Source organism: Neurospora tetraspora (assembly GCF_033439725.1).
Source record: "Neurospora tetraspora strain CBS 560.94 chromosome Unknown B0H65scaffold_7, whole genome shotgun sequence".
NCBI classification, from domain to species: domain Eukaryota; kingdom Fungi; phylum Ascomycota; class Sordariomycetes; order Sordariales; family Sordariaceae; genus Neurospora; species Neurospora tetraspora.
In genome coordinates this window covers 1,309,445-1,324,605 of record NW_026944389.1, presented here as the reverse complement: position 1 = coordinate 1,324,605, position 15,161 = coordinate 1,309,445, and the positions used below count along the sequence as shown (strand labels likewise).

The following is a 15,161-nucleotide window of genomic DNA, read 5'->3' as shown; positions in this document are numbered from 1 at the left end:
ACCTTTCCTCTTCTGTATTCGTTCCAATAGAGTATTTTCGACTTAACCATTAGTTACTCTAAGAAGGGGTTCCCTCTGGTCTCGTTGTCGCCGGCCTTGTTTGGCTCCTGGTGATCCCTCCGGCGCCCGAAGACGAGCGTGCCGGTGTACTCCGGGAGCGTACCGTATTTCGGGTGAGGTAGCTGGTGATCGGCCCATCGTCGAGAGGACGTACTGTTCTATCCCCTGTCAGCACCTTGCGTGGGCGGCCGCGGCCGCGCTTGATGCCGCTTACAGTAAAATCGCGTTTCGGTCGGTCTCCGAGACACTTAGACACGCTTAATCTTTCAGCAATAGATGGCGAGGACCAATTGCGATGGAGAGCCTGTTCCGGGAATTCTAGCCACGGCTATAATCGATACTATCTCAACGGAATGACGCGCCGCCCGGCCCTTCCACGCTCCTGGGCAAAACTTCCTCTCGGTGCTCGGCGGTGCTATGACTGGTCGGTTCGAATGCATTATACGATGGTCACCTGCGTTTTGGTTCTATTGGTTGGGACCATCCAAAGTTATTTACCCTTGGCACTTGACAAGTCATACAATCGTAGGCCTTCTGCGTGTTTCCTTGTTTTACTTCCTCCCCTAGAATCTTCAGTCATTAATGGATTCGACTACCTCGCAATAAGCATTCGGGTTGACCTGTTTGCGTCGGTCCTAGCTAAATCTAGCGTAATTTTAAATTAAAAATAAGGCTCGTTAAATACTTTTTTAAATTATTAACCTTATTATTACTTTAAAAGAATTTAAAAGAATTCTAAAGCGCCCTCAAACCAACAAAAACAAACCAGCCTACCCTTCTTTCAATAAATACTTTAAAATCTTTAATAATAAGGCCAAAAAATTTAAATTTAATAAAAATACCCCCGAATTAACTACCCTATAATAAAACTTCTACGATAAATCTCGTATTTACTTCGCAAAATTCTCTAGAGATGATAATATTAATAATATTCTTCAAATCTTCCAATTTAATTAATCTTTTACTTAAACGAATTATATTCACAAAGTTAAAAATAACTTCAATAATATACTTATTTTATTTCGTTATACTATTTTTAAATTAATTCGTACAGCTAATTAGAAAAAGAAAATACTTTCGCGTATACATATTGTAATCTTTTATATCGCTAATACTAATGATAAATTCAATAATACTATTATTAATATTCTAACTATAATAGATTTTACTTAGGCCTAATTACTTAATACTATTAATATTTACAATATTAGCTAAATATTATTTATTCCTACTAATATTCCCGCTGGCATCTCTCACGTCAAAATAAATAAAATAATTAAGGATAAACGTGTTACGGGGCGCGAGCAAGCACTATGGTAAGACTTTGATTGTTGTGCGAGGAACAGGAAGAGAGTCCTGTGCGCGCACGAGAACTATGTAGGGTATGGGGCAGTGGGTCCACTACATGGACCCACCCAGAGCCACTATGTCATATGACAGCCAGTCTGTGCCTAGACTAGTGAATGTGCTGCAGCCAGACAGCTGTACTTAGCTGGCTGCACTAATGCAGCACATGTGCATATGCACTTATATATAGGAATAAGGTAGGCAATGCCTGTGACAAAACGTATAAAAAATTAAAAATAAGTACAAACAAAAATTAATAAAATTATAACTTCTATCGTTCGCCTATTTACCTTACGTCTGTAATTAATTATATCCCAATCCTTCCATAATAGTTTCCTATTAACTAATTCTATTAATTACTATTTATTCTACTATTAAAAACCGTCATTCCTAAACTATCCCAAAAATTAAATAATTACTTCTATAAAGTATCGTACGCTACAATTTACTCTTAATAATAATCTCTTCAAACCTAATTATTAGTAAATGCGTCTAGTTTACAAAATAGATTTCAAAATAAATAAAAATAAAGAGGAGGACTTATTAATAGAAATGTAAAATAAAAAACTGTGTCATGGCATAGCTGGACAGGTTACCAGAGCACTGGCCACTGGGCAATGGGGTGCTGGGTACAGGGCACCATAATACATCAGATGGAATGAGGCTCATGTTCTTATCGATGAGACCGTACGAAAAGGGAAGGCGGAAACGAGTAGCAGTTCTGACTTATATGTCCAGAACCGTGATGCCCTCGTTTGACAGCTTCCTTTTCCTCCTTACACTTAATATTACTTTGATTTGTGGCTTCTAGTCTTGTTGTCTTATCACTTGTAGGATCATGCTTTTACCAACCATATGATAATAAATATTTTTAATAGAGGATATAAAATTTATATATATATTACTCTACTTTCTTAACGTAAACCTATTTTACTTATATATAGTCTTTAATAGATAAATAACTAATTTTTTCTCTAGGAAAGGGGGAGATACTATAGTTTGTTATAGATCATAGTTGACTTACTTTACTAGAATTAGTTATAATATAGTTAGGCCTACTTTTATTAAATTAGGCTCCTATTATTATAATATAAGACAGCTCTACTTTACTATCGCCTTTGGCGTTAACTCTAACTATCAATCAATCATCTATCTACCATATCTTACACAATTACTTATAATCGCTATATAAGGTTCTAGGTAGAGGCTCCTAGCAGTACTAACAATCATTATCAATCCTATTATCATCATGGTTACGTATCACTTTATTGCGTAATAAGGATGCTTTATCTAATAAGTAAGTCGTTATTAGTCTTTGATACGGATCATTTATATATATATATATAGTATTGCATCAAAGACAGGTGGGTCCTGGCGATAAGATAAGGATAAGATAAGGAAATGGGTCCGCCTAGACGGATTACCTCAATCCATCTGCGCGCGGCTCCCACTCTTCTTGATCCTTCCTTGGATATCACGCTTTACACAGGAATAATATCATTGCTTTTACATCAATTGCAGGGTTGTTCTTTGAGGCGAAAGCAGTCCATATCAGTCTTTTTTCTTTTAGTTTCAAAATAGAGTATTTAATACTATTTACTAAAGACGATATAAATAATTGCTCTTTCATTCTTAGATAGGCCCTATTTGGTAGTAATATATTATAAATTAATTTACGTATAGTTTAAGGATGATTCTAATCATATTCATATACTTATTACTATTTTCAATTGAATATACTCCCTTCTATCCACGTATTATTAATTAGTAGTATATATAAAAATATGTATATTAAAAATTAGAATACTAAGTACGCTGTATGGGGGCGTACTAGGCAATACCTGGGGTACGTACGTACGCTAGGTGTAGGTGCGGAGCTAGCTAGATAGAATTAGTAATACGTATTATGGCTTGTACGTAACTGATTTGAAGTGGGATTACTAAGTTTAAATATACTTAGCTAAGGGACGTTTCAGCGCATAAACTGTCTTTTTTCCCAAACGTTTAACTTTTCTAACTGCTCTTCGACTACTTACTTTTAATAAACATATAATTGACGGTCTATCCTTAGAGCGACCATCTATATATATAAACTGTTACCGAAAAGGAAACGGGAAATCTTTAGTTTAGAGAATAAGACGTCTAAAATAGTGCGACCGTCAATCGACCGTAGGAGGACCGTTTGGAGTTTCCGGGTCCTACACCTAAGGAATGTTCAACCTCGAAACTCCAAAACGCCATCATCCAGAAATCGACAATGTCCTCCTCCCTCCACTTCCATCCAGTTCCTCAGACCTGGTTATCAATTTGCCCGCCCGCCCGTAATCCAAGATATAATCAAGTCGTCCTCCAGCCGTCCCTCAGCTCATGACCAGCGAGCTCTCATTCGACATTATCTCCGGTTGGCTATTCAGCCCCGTCCGTTGTCGCTGGTCTTCGAATCTGGATCTTCCTCTCATTAGGACAACTGATACCTTTAAATAAGACGGGGTTGTAGTCTGAGCACCTACAGAAACGCTTCAGCGATTCAACTCTCTAGCTGTTCCAGTGCCACATCATTGCGCCCAGCGTGAGGACCCCAACGAGCATCAAGAGCGCCACGAGCATCGCGCCAGCCTTGTTCTCTGCCTTGACGTCCTCGTCTTGGTCCGAGGGGATGAGTCATGAGTAGCTGTCCAGATTCATGGTTTATCTAATATGGTGGACTAGGTCGATAGTGCTGCGTTATAAGATCGATATATGAGAATGGATTCTGGAATATGGTGACTTTGGGTGAGGGAAGATTGGATGGCGAGTCTCAAAGTTGAAGAGCGTCTCACAAGACTTATAATTGTTCTCTGGTCCCTACCCGAGAAAGAATGCGCCGCTGTTCGTTACTTCACCCACCATTCCACAACTTCCGGACCGAGTCAGCTGCTCTTTGTTTGCGCTGAACCAGGAAAGAGGTCCTTGGGTGGTCAGGCGGGGTTACCCAGGCGAGAGTCAACAAGGCGTAAGGCGTCGAATGGCGTGCAATGGCTCCCGACAGCTTGGGCAATGCCATCCCTGGGACTGAGCTCCGGACTGCCTCTCGGTGTCGCCTACTCCGCGTGCCTTGTCAACTCACCCCGGAATGCCCTCGATCAGATGTCGATGAGTTTCTTGGCATTTCCCAAGCGAGGCGTCAACATCCCTGCATCACACGAGACACCGAGCACGCCTCACTCCGTCAACCGAGTGGACCACGGAGTCCGGAGTTGAGTGTTTGTACCCTCTGCCCGGCTGTTTGTGATGCGGCATTGATCCAAGTCATCAACGACATCCGAGACCTGTGCCAATCACATTCCCGGCCGTGCCGATGTTGCTTGCCTCCCGGCCGACCTCCTATGAATGGCTATACCCGAGAGTCATTTACGTACTTCCGGGAACAGGAGCAGGCAGAGGACGGTTGAATCTTGCGTTTACGCTGCAGGTACCAACATTACCAATCGAAACACCGAGAATTCTTGTCATCACGCGGCCGACACATCAACGACTTCTACCCAGGCCTGAACATGTTTACAGCGTTTGCCTACAAACAACGAAAGCAGTCATCTTTCCCTATGTTTCGGCAGGCCTCTCATGTTTCCGTTTGTGAAGTCATCGATTTTGTCCACGAAAGACAAGAGGTCTTTGACGTCCTAGTAACCGATCTTGTCCTGTGAAGGCCATCATCAGTTGAATGCCTTGCCACAGAAAGGTTTTGCTTAAAGCTTCTAGCTGCATCGTACATCTGTATAGGAAGACGCCGAGTGGTGTTACAGAAACTGGCTCTCTATAAAATTCCACGCAGGGCTCGAGATTCCAGGCGTTGAGACGAACACCAACACTCATCTCAAAGTCACCGGTTCATCCTGCATTTTTGAAACACGAAGAGCTTATCGCACTGAACACTGCACAACCCTTTTCAAGATGGTACACTGAGAACTCTCTACTCCCATTCCTGCTTGTGCCAGAGCTGACCATGCCCCCAAGATTCCTTTGATTCCTGTCATTGCTGGGCTAGCCGCTGTCGCTGCACCCGCGATAGTTACCGCACCCATTCTTGCCGCACTGGGATTTGGTGCCGCTGGGCCCGTTGCTGGTCAGTGCCACCTACACATGAAGCGCATTTATGCTGTTCTGGTCGGTGATCAAGTGCTGATATAAACCAGGAACTGCCGCAGCCGCAGCTCAGGCCGCCCTTGGCAATGCTGTTGCTGGAAGTGCCTTTTCTATTGCTCAGAGTGCTGCGATGGGCGGATACGGTGCCGCAATTGTCAACGGAGCTGTCCAAGGAGCCGGATTGCTCATTACTGGAATCTCCAGTGCTGAGTGCTTGATCTCGGGTTGCGGAAAGGACAAGAAGTGAGGAGAAAAGGCATCATCAGACGAGTGCCGATCATGCTAACAGTCTGGGGCGGAAATATGTTGCGTTACTCGGATTCACAAAAGACATGACAATATTTATCTTTATCCTTCTTTGGTGGACGCCTTGTCAGAACTTGCTCGTTATCACTCTGGCTATGCGTATCCCTCGCGGGAAGTCGGGTTATGGAGCAGCTGTGCTGTTGGCTATACATATGGAACTCTCGGTGTTTCCATTCCGCTATTTGTTTCGTCACTTCATGAGTCAGTTCCCATGGAAAGGCTCTCGCTTCACTCGGGATCCTGCATCCAGCTCCGGCCTCCGGACGGGGACATGACGTTGGTCATTGCATCGCCGGCTTTCGTCGTTTGCGTATCTACCATCATGACGGAATGACGCCTACAGAAGGCTTTTGGCGTTATATCAGCTCAACGTGAAGACACTTTCTCACTTCTTCGCCAACTTTTCCTTCGACCTCTTCTCTACGCTACCGCCTCTAACATACTCCTCAGTTAATTTCCTCACTGGTGACCAAAACCACGAAAGTTCGTACGACTTAACGTGAAGTTTTGATAGTGCAAATACATCAAAGCCGATGTTAACCTTTCCCGTCAAGCAAATCTTGAAGATACTCCGAAATGTACTGGGTTCAATCCATCCTGAAATGGGTTGCCGCTGGCGTCAAGGCTGGTGAGTGCTACCCATTTATGAAGTCATGAACATAGAGTGTCTACTAACATTGTTACGCCGCCAAACACAGTATCTATTGCGGCCTGGATTCTCTCCTCGATTGGAATTGTTCCCGGCGGTCGGTGGGTTGGCATCCTCCAAAATCTGGGAGTCACAAGTGCTGGCCTTCCCACAACCCTAGGAAGGATGTTGGGATAGGCATTTGGGCTTTGGAACGGCAATAATGGCGATTGCTTCCGCCCTATTTGGCTCCTTCAGGGGGACTGAATAACCGGAATCAACATCGAGACACCATGTCTCATCCTATTCAGCATCGTTCATTGACAGCTCTCAGATCTCCGGACACGTCGCCCACTGGGGTACTCACCACTTTGTTCCTACTGCCACCGGATTAGCTCACAACGCTGCAGAGGTTGCAAAGAACGCGGAATGGCACTATGAACAGGTTTGAGTGACCCCCGATTTCTCGTCGATACTTCGTCCCCGACAGAGAGACTGATACCCTGCGGTTTAGGCATCCCCAGCCGAACGAAAGGTGATACGAGGGCTAGTCCCTGTCGGCTTGACTTTGGTGGCCGAAGGCTTTGGTATACCACTTCCCAAGTTGCTCATCGGTCCCGTCCTCGGTGCTGCTGGCTTTGGCACCGGTAAAGCTGCGGATGGTCGGGGTGCCGAATCAGGCGCTGCTCAGGCATCCCGGCTCCCTCGAAGTTCGAGATCGGGACGTGCAGTTGTGAATCCTTTGGGACCTGGCACCAGGGAAACCAGGAAAGAAACAGGAAACGGCGCGATTGGTGCTTTGACGACAATTGCAACGAGTGCAATTGTTATTGAAAGTATCGTTGGGCTCATGGCGTGGTTGTTGTGAGTACTGGAAGAGGAGCTGTGCGGAGGATGGCAGGCCTCTGGCAAGATCATGCTGAGCAAGTAGGTGATTTGGCCCAGAACTTGTACATCAACCCAAAATCCTCCTGTGAAACAGTACTAAGCCTCACATTTTCTCCCGATAATACACACCTGATTGAGTGTATGGTAAACCCCGCTATCAATCTCCCTCATCGCCTCCTCCTTCAGCCTCTCAATTCTCTCAGCCGTCCATCCACTGCCATCAACCGTCACCAAGCCCTCCAAACATCCCAGAAAGCAAGCGATAATATTTCGGGTCCCCTTATCCCTTGCGTTCGCCTCCAGGTCTTGCAATCTGTCCGACGAAAAGACGTCTTCGTGGACATCCACCAAGCCAAGTCCTCGAAATACGTCTTCCCTTCTCGGATTCTTCGTCTCTTGCATCATGAGGCCAATTACCGGGTCAGCTTTGTCGCGAAAGAGGTCCAGGCCGTCATAGATCTCCTGGCACGCGGCACGGGACGTGCCAGGCATAGAGTTGTAGAGTGCAAAATTGCAGGAATCGATCCACTGCAGCCAGCCGCCCGGTTTCAACAACGTTATCAAGTTCGCAATGGAACGAGCCCATTCCTCACGCCCGGCGACGCTGCTAATGAACCGGACGGCAACCACATCATAGGTCCCTCTTTCTGAGGCTGGAAAGGGGAGGTACATGTCGTGGATGTTGAATGACACGTTTGACGGCCAGGTATCTCGTGGAGGAAAAGCGGATGACCTCAGGTCAAAACCGGTGAATTGGCATGTTGACGGCAGGCTTTTGGCGACGTCGAGAAGCCAAGCCTCAGAACCGGTACCTATGTCTGCGATCTTGGCAGTGGGCTAGGTGATCCGGATGTTTGGGTGGATGAGAAATCCAAGCGTCTTTGTGGTGAAAATGTGCTGCTCGTCTAGTCTATTTCACGTGTGAGTCTAGATGTGTAATACCTAGCAGGAACCCCAGCCTTACCTTTCTGGTATCTTCTATGTGAGGCAGAAACTCTCGATTCCGGTCTTGTAGTCCTGTCATGGTGCGGATCTTAAACGAGTTTCGGACAAGGCTACGGAGTGGCGGTATCTGGGTATCTGTGTGTGCGTAATTTGTGTGTGTGCTTTTTCAGGCGGTGAAACGAAGTGATTCCGATGATGGGGAAAATGCTTGATTGGTGGCTTGAGGGAGAGAAGAGGAATGGGTTGCCAATCCCAGGTCTAAATACCTCAACAATGGAAAGTCGTGACTAATTCGACCAACCAGAGGCCTCGTAGAGCCATGTCGAAATCCTCCGACACGTGACTCTCGGACCAGAACTTCTCGTAGCCATCTTCATCCTCGTACGAGACTTGCTGGATGGCAGACCAACGAAGAATGGCGTTGTAACCAACGAAGGGAGCAACATCGCCGTTGGAGACGGTATACCGAATAGCGCTGTAAATCAGATTGGTGAAGAAGGTGATACCGTTCTCGAAATACGTGTGGACAACCTGCATAACACCTGATGAGAACTGCATGATACCAACGTCGAGGGACTGCTCCATCTCCGAGACAGTATCAAGCAAGCAGTCGGCCGGTACACGGGTATCCGAGTCAATTAAGAGAATGTAGTCGCCCATCCGAATATTGCCGTCAGTCCAGGCACGGCCATCTTCCTCGAGAACCTCTTGGAGGGCGCGCTCATAGGCTTGAGCTTCGTCATGCTGGGACCATTCCGGGGATCTCTGGATTTGGCTAAGCTTTTCTTCCACCTTGCACGAGATCATGAGGGCAAAGTTCATGTTGGGTGCCTTCTTGAACTTGCCACGGCGCTGGAAGCCGTTTTCGCCGTGCCTAGGGCGGGCAACCCAACCGATGCTGTGGTCTGCATAGAACTCAATTCGTTCCTGGCGGTCTTCCTCGGAGATCAGTTGAAGACCATCGTCATTGATAAACATGTTTGCCGCACCACCCTGGAGCTCGTACGTGGAGATGGCGTGCTTGATCGACTTGACTGTGGGAGCAATGACACCGGCGAGGCCTTCTTTGTAGACAGGACACTGCACCGTAACGTGAGGCAGGGTAGGGGTCTGCAGCCTCGGCGGCAGTTTGGCCGAGTAAAACTTTGAGTTGACCGAGAGCTGTTGAATAGGTCCAAATATCTGAGCCAAGCAGCCGACAATGACCTGAGCGAAGAATAGAGTGAAGAAGATTTGGACCGGTGCCAGGACGACGAGAGCAAGACGGACAAAGTTACCATCAACCATGACTTCAATAGCGAGCTGCCTCCAGGCGGACCTAAGGGATACTGTAACGATCAAGAGCGTGATGCTGACGAGATAGGTGTTGAGCAAGTGAACCGGTCGCTTTTCTCGTTTCGGCTCGCCGCTCTCCGCATCGACTTCAACGATTCATTCCACCATGGGAGGAGCACTCTCCTCCTCGTCGTCAACCTCATTGCCGTCCTTCCATACGAGCTGCATGAGCGCTGACTCGATATGCTTGGCTCTGGGAATCAGATGGAGGGGATCGTCATCCTAAACGACGAGCAAGCCTTCTGAGGCAACAAAAGCCGCAAACTGATGTTTTCGGGCACGAAGAAGATCGTCGACGGTGGGAAGGATTTGGATGCGCAAGCCGTCGTTAAGAGGAACCTCGATAGCCTCCGGAGACCACTGTAGGAACGTTTTGATGACTCGTGAGTTGACCGACATGGCACATTATTCCAAGCCCCTTGTCAGCACATAACACCTGAACATATTCTGGGTAATCATTCTCACCTGGACGTTGAGCACAGCACAGGCAGCAGCCAAGGGAGAATTCCCAAGTGTCGGCAGGCAGGTCATATATCGACCTCTTGACTTTCGAAGCATCACGCCCTCAATATCGCCGCTGCCGCTTGCTACCCAGAGGTAGGAGCACTGCTGCTGATAGAGCCAGTTGACCATGATCTCATGCTTGATGTCTTCGAGCATTATCGAGCTCGTCGTCGACAGGAACGAGCGTGCTTCCGAGCGGGCTCTGGCACTATAGTGAGCGTGAGGTAGAGCGAGTACATCGTGATTCGGAGTCAGTGGATTAAATATCGGATCCCCGGTGGCAGGTGGTCGACCTCGTTGTGGTTTCTCATTCTGCCCGGCAGCCGGCTCGGGCTTTTTTTGCTATGAAATAACTCTTTAATCCCATGATGATGACGGCAGCCCGACCCTCCCTTCCCTCCTATGGCTTAGTAGGGAATGATGATTTTTTCGGGTTTTCCTAGACAAAAGGATGATCGAGGTGAGGTGAAGGTGCTGTGCGGACGGACCGAGCAATAAAGGTTGGCAATGAATAAATAACGAAAGCCCGCTAGACCGTGGTGCGATAATGTGCAGTTGTTGACGTTCGTTTCGTGCCCTAATTCACACAATGTTAGCCCGGAATAAAACGCTGTATTCCAAGCAGGCTCGGAAGTTTCTGAGGGTTCGATTGTTAATGTAGTTGAGGAGGGGCTCCGTCTCTCCCACCGAGATATCTTTTACTTGAACCACGATTGCGACCATCACCGCCACCAGAGTGACCACAACCAAGCCCGCCAACAATGGTGAGTCCTTCAGTTGCCTTGATGTTATCTTTATCTGATGTCCTTCTGTGCCAGTCCCGAATCCGACCGTTCTCTCGGCCGCAAACCGCACTGCCTGCGTCGTCACAATCATGAACCCTGAAAAGAACCTTCCACGATTCGAATATCCCGCCTTCAATCCTTTGCAATACGAATATCTTGCGGTCCAAGACGGTGATGGCGATGCTGATTCATCGGGGATCCAATACCTCTTTGCCCTCGACCTCCGCGAATGCCTTCATCTGCTGCCCCGCTTCATTGGAAGCATCGTAGAAGCCATCCGGTTCTTCGGTCCACAAAGCTGTGCACTCTCCATCATAAGAGAGTAACTCCCATGACGGCACAGCTGAGGTCCTGGAGGCATTGCGTCCGGAGCTTGATGCCCTGACCACAGCATACTACTTCAAATCGAACGACATCAACCGGAAGCAAGGAGCCCGCATTGAGAAGCTCGCCGAACTCCGCAATCTGGCGCTGCAACCCATGCTCGACCCTAAGGACTCGAAGCTCTATCCCGCCGAAGCAAACATGACTGTTATTTTCCTTAACGATGTTGCCGCTTGCACAGATGATATTCTTGAGTTAGTCCATCAGCGTCGCTTCCTCGGTGCTGACATGACATGCGCTATGGATTGGACCTATGTCGGCCGCGACCCAAGAACCCTAAAAAGAAGCTTTGTTTCGCTCTTGAATAGGACGAGCTGGTGTAATTTAGTGGGAAGTCCTTCTAAGAAATCAGAACTCATATATAATAGATATTAAACTCGTAGAAACCAGGGTTGAAGATACTAAGCTAATTGTGTATATTCACCGGGCGGTGGGTGAAGCAACGTTACGGTAGGAAATGTAGGGGCCGGCCTTACAGCCGGGGAAGGGGCGGCGGTTTTCATTCGACAGAAGTCTCTACGGTTTTCTCTCGGGGAATAGGTGAAGGACCTCATGCCCATCGGGCGCTTGTACATCACTCCTCCTAATATGCAATACTATCATTTATGCTGTGATAAATCATTCTAGGGCCAAACACACCAAGTACCTAGCTACTCTAACCCCACCCCTTCTCTGGCTACTAGCTTTTCTCGCTTGCAGGCCCTATCAATGTTTGAGATATAGTATAGTTATCAAGCCCGGCATGCCTGTTTTGTGGGGTAACATCCTTTTCTTCTTTGCGGTTGAGGAACCCTAACCCTAACTCTGGCTCAGCCAGCGCTAGGGTTAGGGTTCTGACCGCCATATCTAGAAACACAGCTCCCCACAATCACTATCGGCTACATTTCCGCACCTCTCTCGAAGGATTGATTGATTAAAGAGATGCGAGAAAAGAACGAGCAAACGCCATTTCTCAGCCCGGAACGGGAATCTGTCCCAACTTTTCTCTTGTGCCTACGTATGAAACGAGTTAGAAGGGGAATATTCAACACCTTATGGAGCACCCGACACTTCAATAAACGGACTATCGGCTTCCAAAGCGAACGTCCAAGTTGTCGGAGCTGGATTTGTTCCACTAGAAGGCGAACACAACCAAGCACATCCTGGGCATCTTTTCATTACGCGATTCTATGGATCAATTGCGTTCACGATGGTGTTTATGGCACCTATCGTACAAGATTCGCAGTGCTGATTTGCGTGTTCGGGATTCGAGTCCCGCTAACTGTACCACGAGGGACTTGATTAAGAACAAAAACTAGCAGAAAAAAAAATCATACAGCTACGGTTGATACTGCTTATTTTGAACGCAATGTCCAGCCTTATGAGACTACCCTATATACCATCCTCGGGCTGAATGGGTGTCAGAAACTTAATGAGGTCTTCGTTGGGTAGGTTTTGCAGTTCGCCAAGCTGTCTCCTTTGGAACAATCTTTCTTTGAACTCTCCTTCACCCCAAACAGAGAGTAGAAACTCATTGCCCACCTCACTCAACAACATTAGGCTTTTATACCAAGCAATGGTGGCACGGAAGGTCTCGAGGTCTTTGTTCGAAAACCTCGTCAAAGCTCTTAACGTGAACCCACTACCAAACCCAAGGGGTAAAAGCAGAGAAGCCCATCGTATCCTTCTACCATCTTCATGATCTTCCGAGCCTCAGATATTTCCCTCGCGAATGCCTTCCTCGCTTTAGGAGTGTCTTCGATGCCACGACCTGCTAACACAGCTGATATACAACTTCCGCTTGCTCGATGTCGATGTTGATTTTCTTTCATGACTTTGGAAAGCCGAAAACTGGCTGACATGCCCAAAACGGGGTACAAAATACTGAGATTTTGTGCTTTTCGTCGTAGATTATCGTAGTGCTTAGCAGTTGACAACTCGTCCGTAGGCTTTCTCGAGGCGAACGAGCTTTTCAATGTGACGTCCGCACTGTCCCAAGCGTATACGATTGACATGAATCGCAAGATCGCATCATTGTCTATCGTCAGGCTTGCGAGTTGACGACCTGATTCGATATCGGTATCGGTATTAGTATCCTTCGTGTTGCTGTCAACGTTGATTTGGGCATCACCGCAACCGACACTGATAGCTGTCACGGCGGTGGCAGACCACTACACTAACCAGGCCATGTTCCTGCAAAAGGATACAAGTAACCGAAGCTGGCAGTTCGGTCGCTCAAGTGGTCTCATATAGTTGTAACGGCGCATACCTACGATGCTTCAACCGTGACACGTCGCACACTTGGGTGAAGCTGCATCTTTCAACCTCAGCGCATCGACAGCCGATACAAAATCCAGGCCGACGATTAGAAATACTCAACCATTATTCCCTTTGCCCTTACTGCAACATCCCTCAGCTACGCTCGCAGAACGATAGATTGGGAGCCGTCCTTCTCGCAATTAAAACGTCCCCGCCGACACTACGAAGCGTAAGAACCCGAGATATTTGGGCAGGCGAATCCGACTAGAACCTAAGAACCTAGGCCTATAGTAGACTCCACCGCGCAATAGATCACAAGTGTTCCTCACTTTATCCTCCAGCGGCGGGGGCGTAAAGTTGTAGAACTCGCTGTCCTATTCTGGGTTATCACAACCAAGTTCAAAGCCGCAGGCGGAATTCTGAACCGGAGATGTCGGAGTGGCAGTAACGACCATTCACAAGACTGAGCTTCTTCCCATCAGTCAGCATGGTTAATCCAGAAAGAGGGATAGCATTTCGTCACCTATACGAGCCGAATTACTACCTAGTGTGAAGTCAGTCTTGGAGTACCTTCAACACCTAGTCAGTGGTATAAAGCCACAGGTTAAACCGCGATTCCCTGCATCCAAATCAAGACCATGTAGCTGTGACGAAGCTACTGCAAGTGTGTTAGCTCACCCAAGCACCACCAAGGAAGAGACCACTTATCCGATCGAGGAGAATCGAGGCTTCTACCGTTGTACCAACCTTGGCCATGACTGGGCAGTCACGGGTTAATCCCGTGGCATCTGGACCGCACAGGCACCTGCAAAAGGAGAGTCAAGGGATGGAATAGTCTTGCTTCTTCGTAATGGAATACGTCATCTTGACATTAATAGAAGTTACTAGAATTTACAAGATTCCTATAAATTTGCCTATCCCCTCAGACCTTTCTGGCGGCACGCTAGAAAAATGAAACAAAGGGAAAGGAATTGAGAAAGACATGGAATACATTATATGTCTTGTGAGAAATCAATAAACCAAACCCGTCCTGATACGCTGCCGATGGATATCATCCGTTGCTGGAGGTCACAACGAGACGGTCGGTAATTCGGTGGCAGCCAGAGTACGTTCTGGCTGTTGCAAGTAATCCAAGACCCATCCTGTCCCAAGCCATAGCCATGGCTCTCTGGATTATCTAGTACAACTTGGCTTTTGGTAGTTTCTGTAACTATATTAATACGTCCAACGTTAGTACGTAGGTAGCGATTAGTATGGTCAAATGATATATGGGTCATCATAGTACTAGTAATAATCGTTTGGAGGCAGCTCCCCGACACTGGATCCCAGATCTTGATCATGTTGTCCGCCGAACCGGACGCAAGCCGCTGGCCATCAGGCGAGAATGCCACTGAGGTAACGAAGTCGCTATGGCCTTCTAAGGTCTGGAGGCATGCATTCCAATCCAATTCTACAGCCGGCTTAGTTCGAATCCATTCAGGTTCTTCTGCCCTGAAATTCCTCTTTATCAAGCTACCGCTTGGAGCAAATACAAGCGCTGATATGTATGCTTGAAGTGGAGCTTGCTCTATTATTGACTTATAAGATAGAGCAAACCAGTAAGCATCTCAAACAAGCTT

At 47.1% G+C, this 15,161-nt stretch overlaps 5 protein-coding genes across 5 annotated transcripts; 3 read left to right on the top strand and 2 right to left on the bottom strand.

Moving 5' to 3' along the window:
• Window positions 1-6,411: 6,411 nt before the first annotated feature.
• Window positions 6,412-6,661, top strand: B0H65DRAFT_551741 (uncharacterized protein; the record flags this gene model as incomplete). Its single annotated transcript, XM_062829841.1, has 2 exons — window positions 6,412-6,463; window positions 6,534-6,661. The coding sequence occupies 2 exons, from the start codon at window positions 6,412-6,414 to the stop codon at window positions 6,659-6,661; spliced, it is 180 nt and encodes a 59-aa protein (XP_062678353.1).
• A 127-nt stretch (window positions 6,662-6,788) lies between these two features.
• B0H65DRAFT_433507 (uncharacterized protein) lies at window positions 6,789-7,331 on the top strand (the record flags this gene model as incomplete). Its single annotated transcript, XM_062825076.1, has 2 exons — window positions 6,789-6,908; window positions 6,978-7,331. Coding segments are annotated over 2 exons (474 nt in total), but the record flags the coding sequence as incomplete, so codon positions are not given.
• A 116-nt stretch (window positions 7,332-7,447) lies between these two features.
• On the bottom strand, window positions 7,448-8,611 carry B0H65DRAFT_560274 (uncharacterized protein; the record flags this gene model as incomplete). The annotated part of the gene is made up of 2 exons (XM_062830143.1): window positions 8,316-8,611; window positions 7,448-8,188 (listed from the first exon to the last, which is right to left on the bottom strand). Exons 1-2 carry the CDS (start codon window positions 8,373-8,375, stop codon window positions 7,448-7,450), a joined length of 801 nt encoding a protein of 266 aa, XP_062678351.1. The 5' UTR covers window positions 8,376-8,611.
• B0H65DRAFT_475089 (glycosyl transferase family group 2-domain-containing protein) lies at window positions 8,564-10,205 on the bottom strand (the record flags this gene model as incomplete). The annotated part of the gene is made up of 3 exons (XM_062827286.1): window positions 9,737-10,205; window positions 9,256-9,706; window positions 8,564-9,201 (listed from the first exon to the last, which is right to left on the bottom strand). Exons 1-3 carry the CDS (start codon window positions 9,797-9,799, stop codon window positions 8,564-8,566), a joined length of 1,152 nt encoding a protein of 383 aa, XP_062678350.1. The 5' UTR covers window positions 9,800-10,205.
• Window positions 10,206-11,009: 804 nt separating this feature from the next.
• B0H65DRAFT_579994 (cryptococcal mannosyltransferase 1-domain-containing protein) lies at window positions 11,010-13,180 on the top strand (the record flags this gene model as incomplete). Its single annotated transcript, XM_062830783.1, has 4 exons — window positions 11,010-11,186; window positions 11,242-11,498; window positions 12,028-12,062; window positions 12,844-13,180. 4 exons carry the CDS (start codon window positions 11,010-11,012, stop codon window positions 12,918-12,920), a joined length of 546 nt encoding a protein of 181 aa, XP_062678349.1. The 3' UTR covers window positions 12,921-13,180.
• Window positions 13,181-15,161: the final 1,981 nt, after the last annotated feature.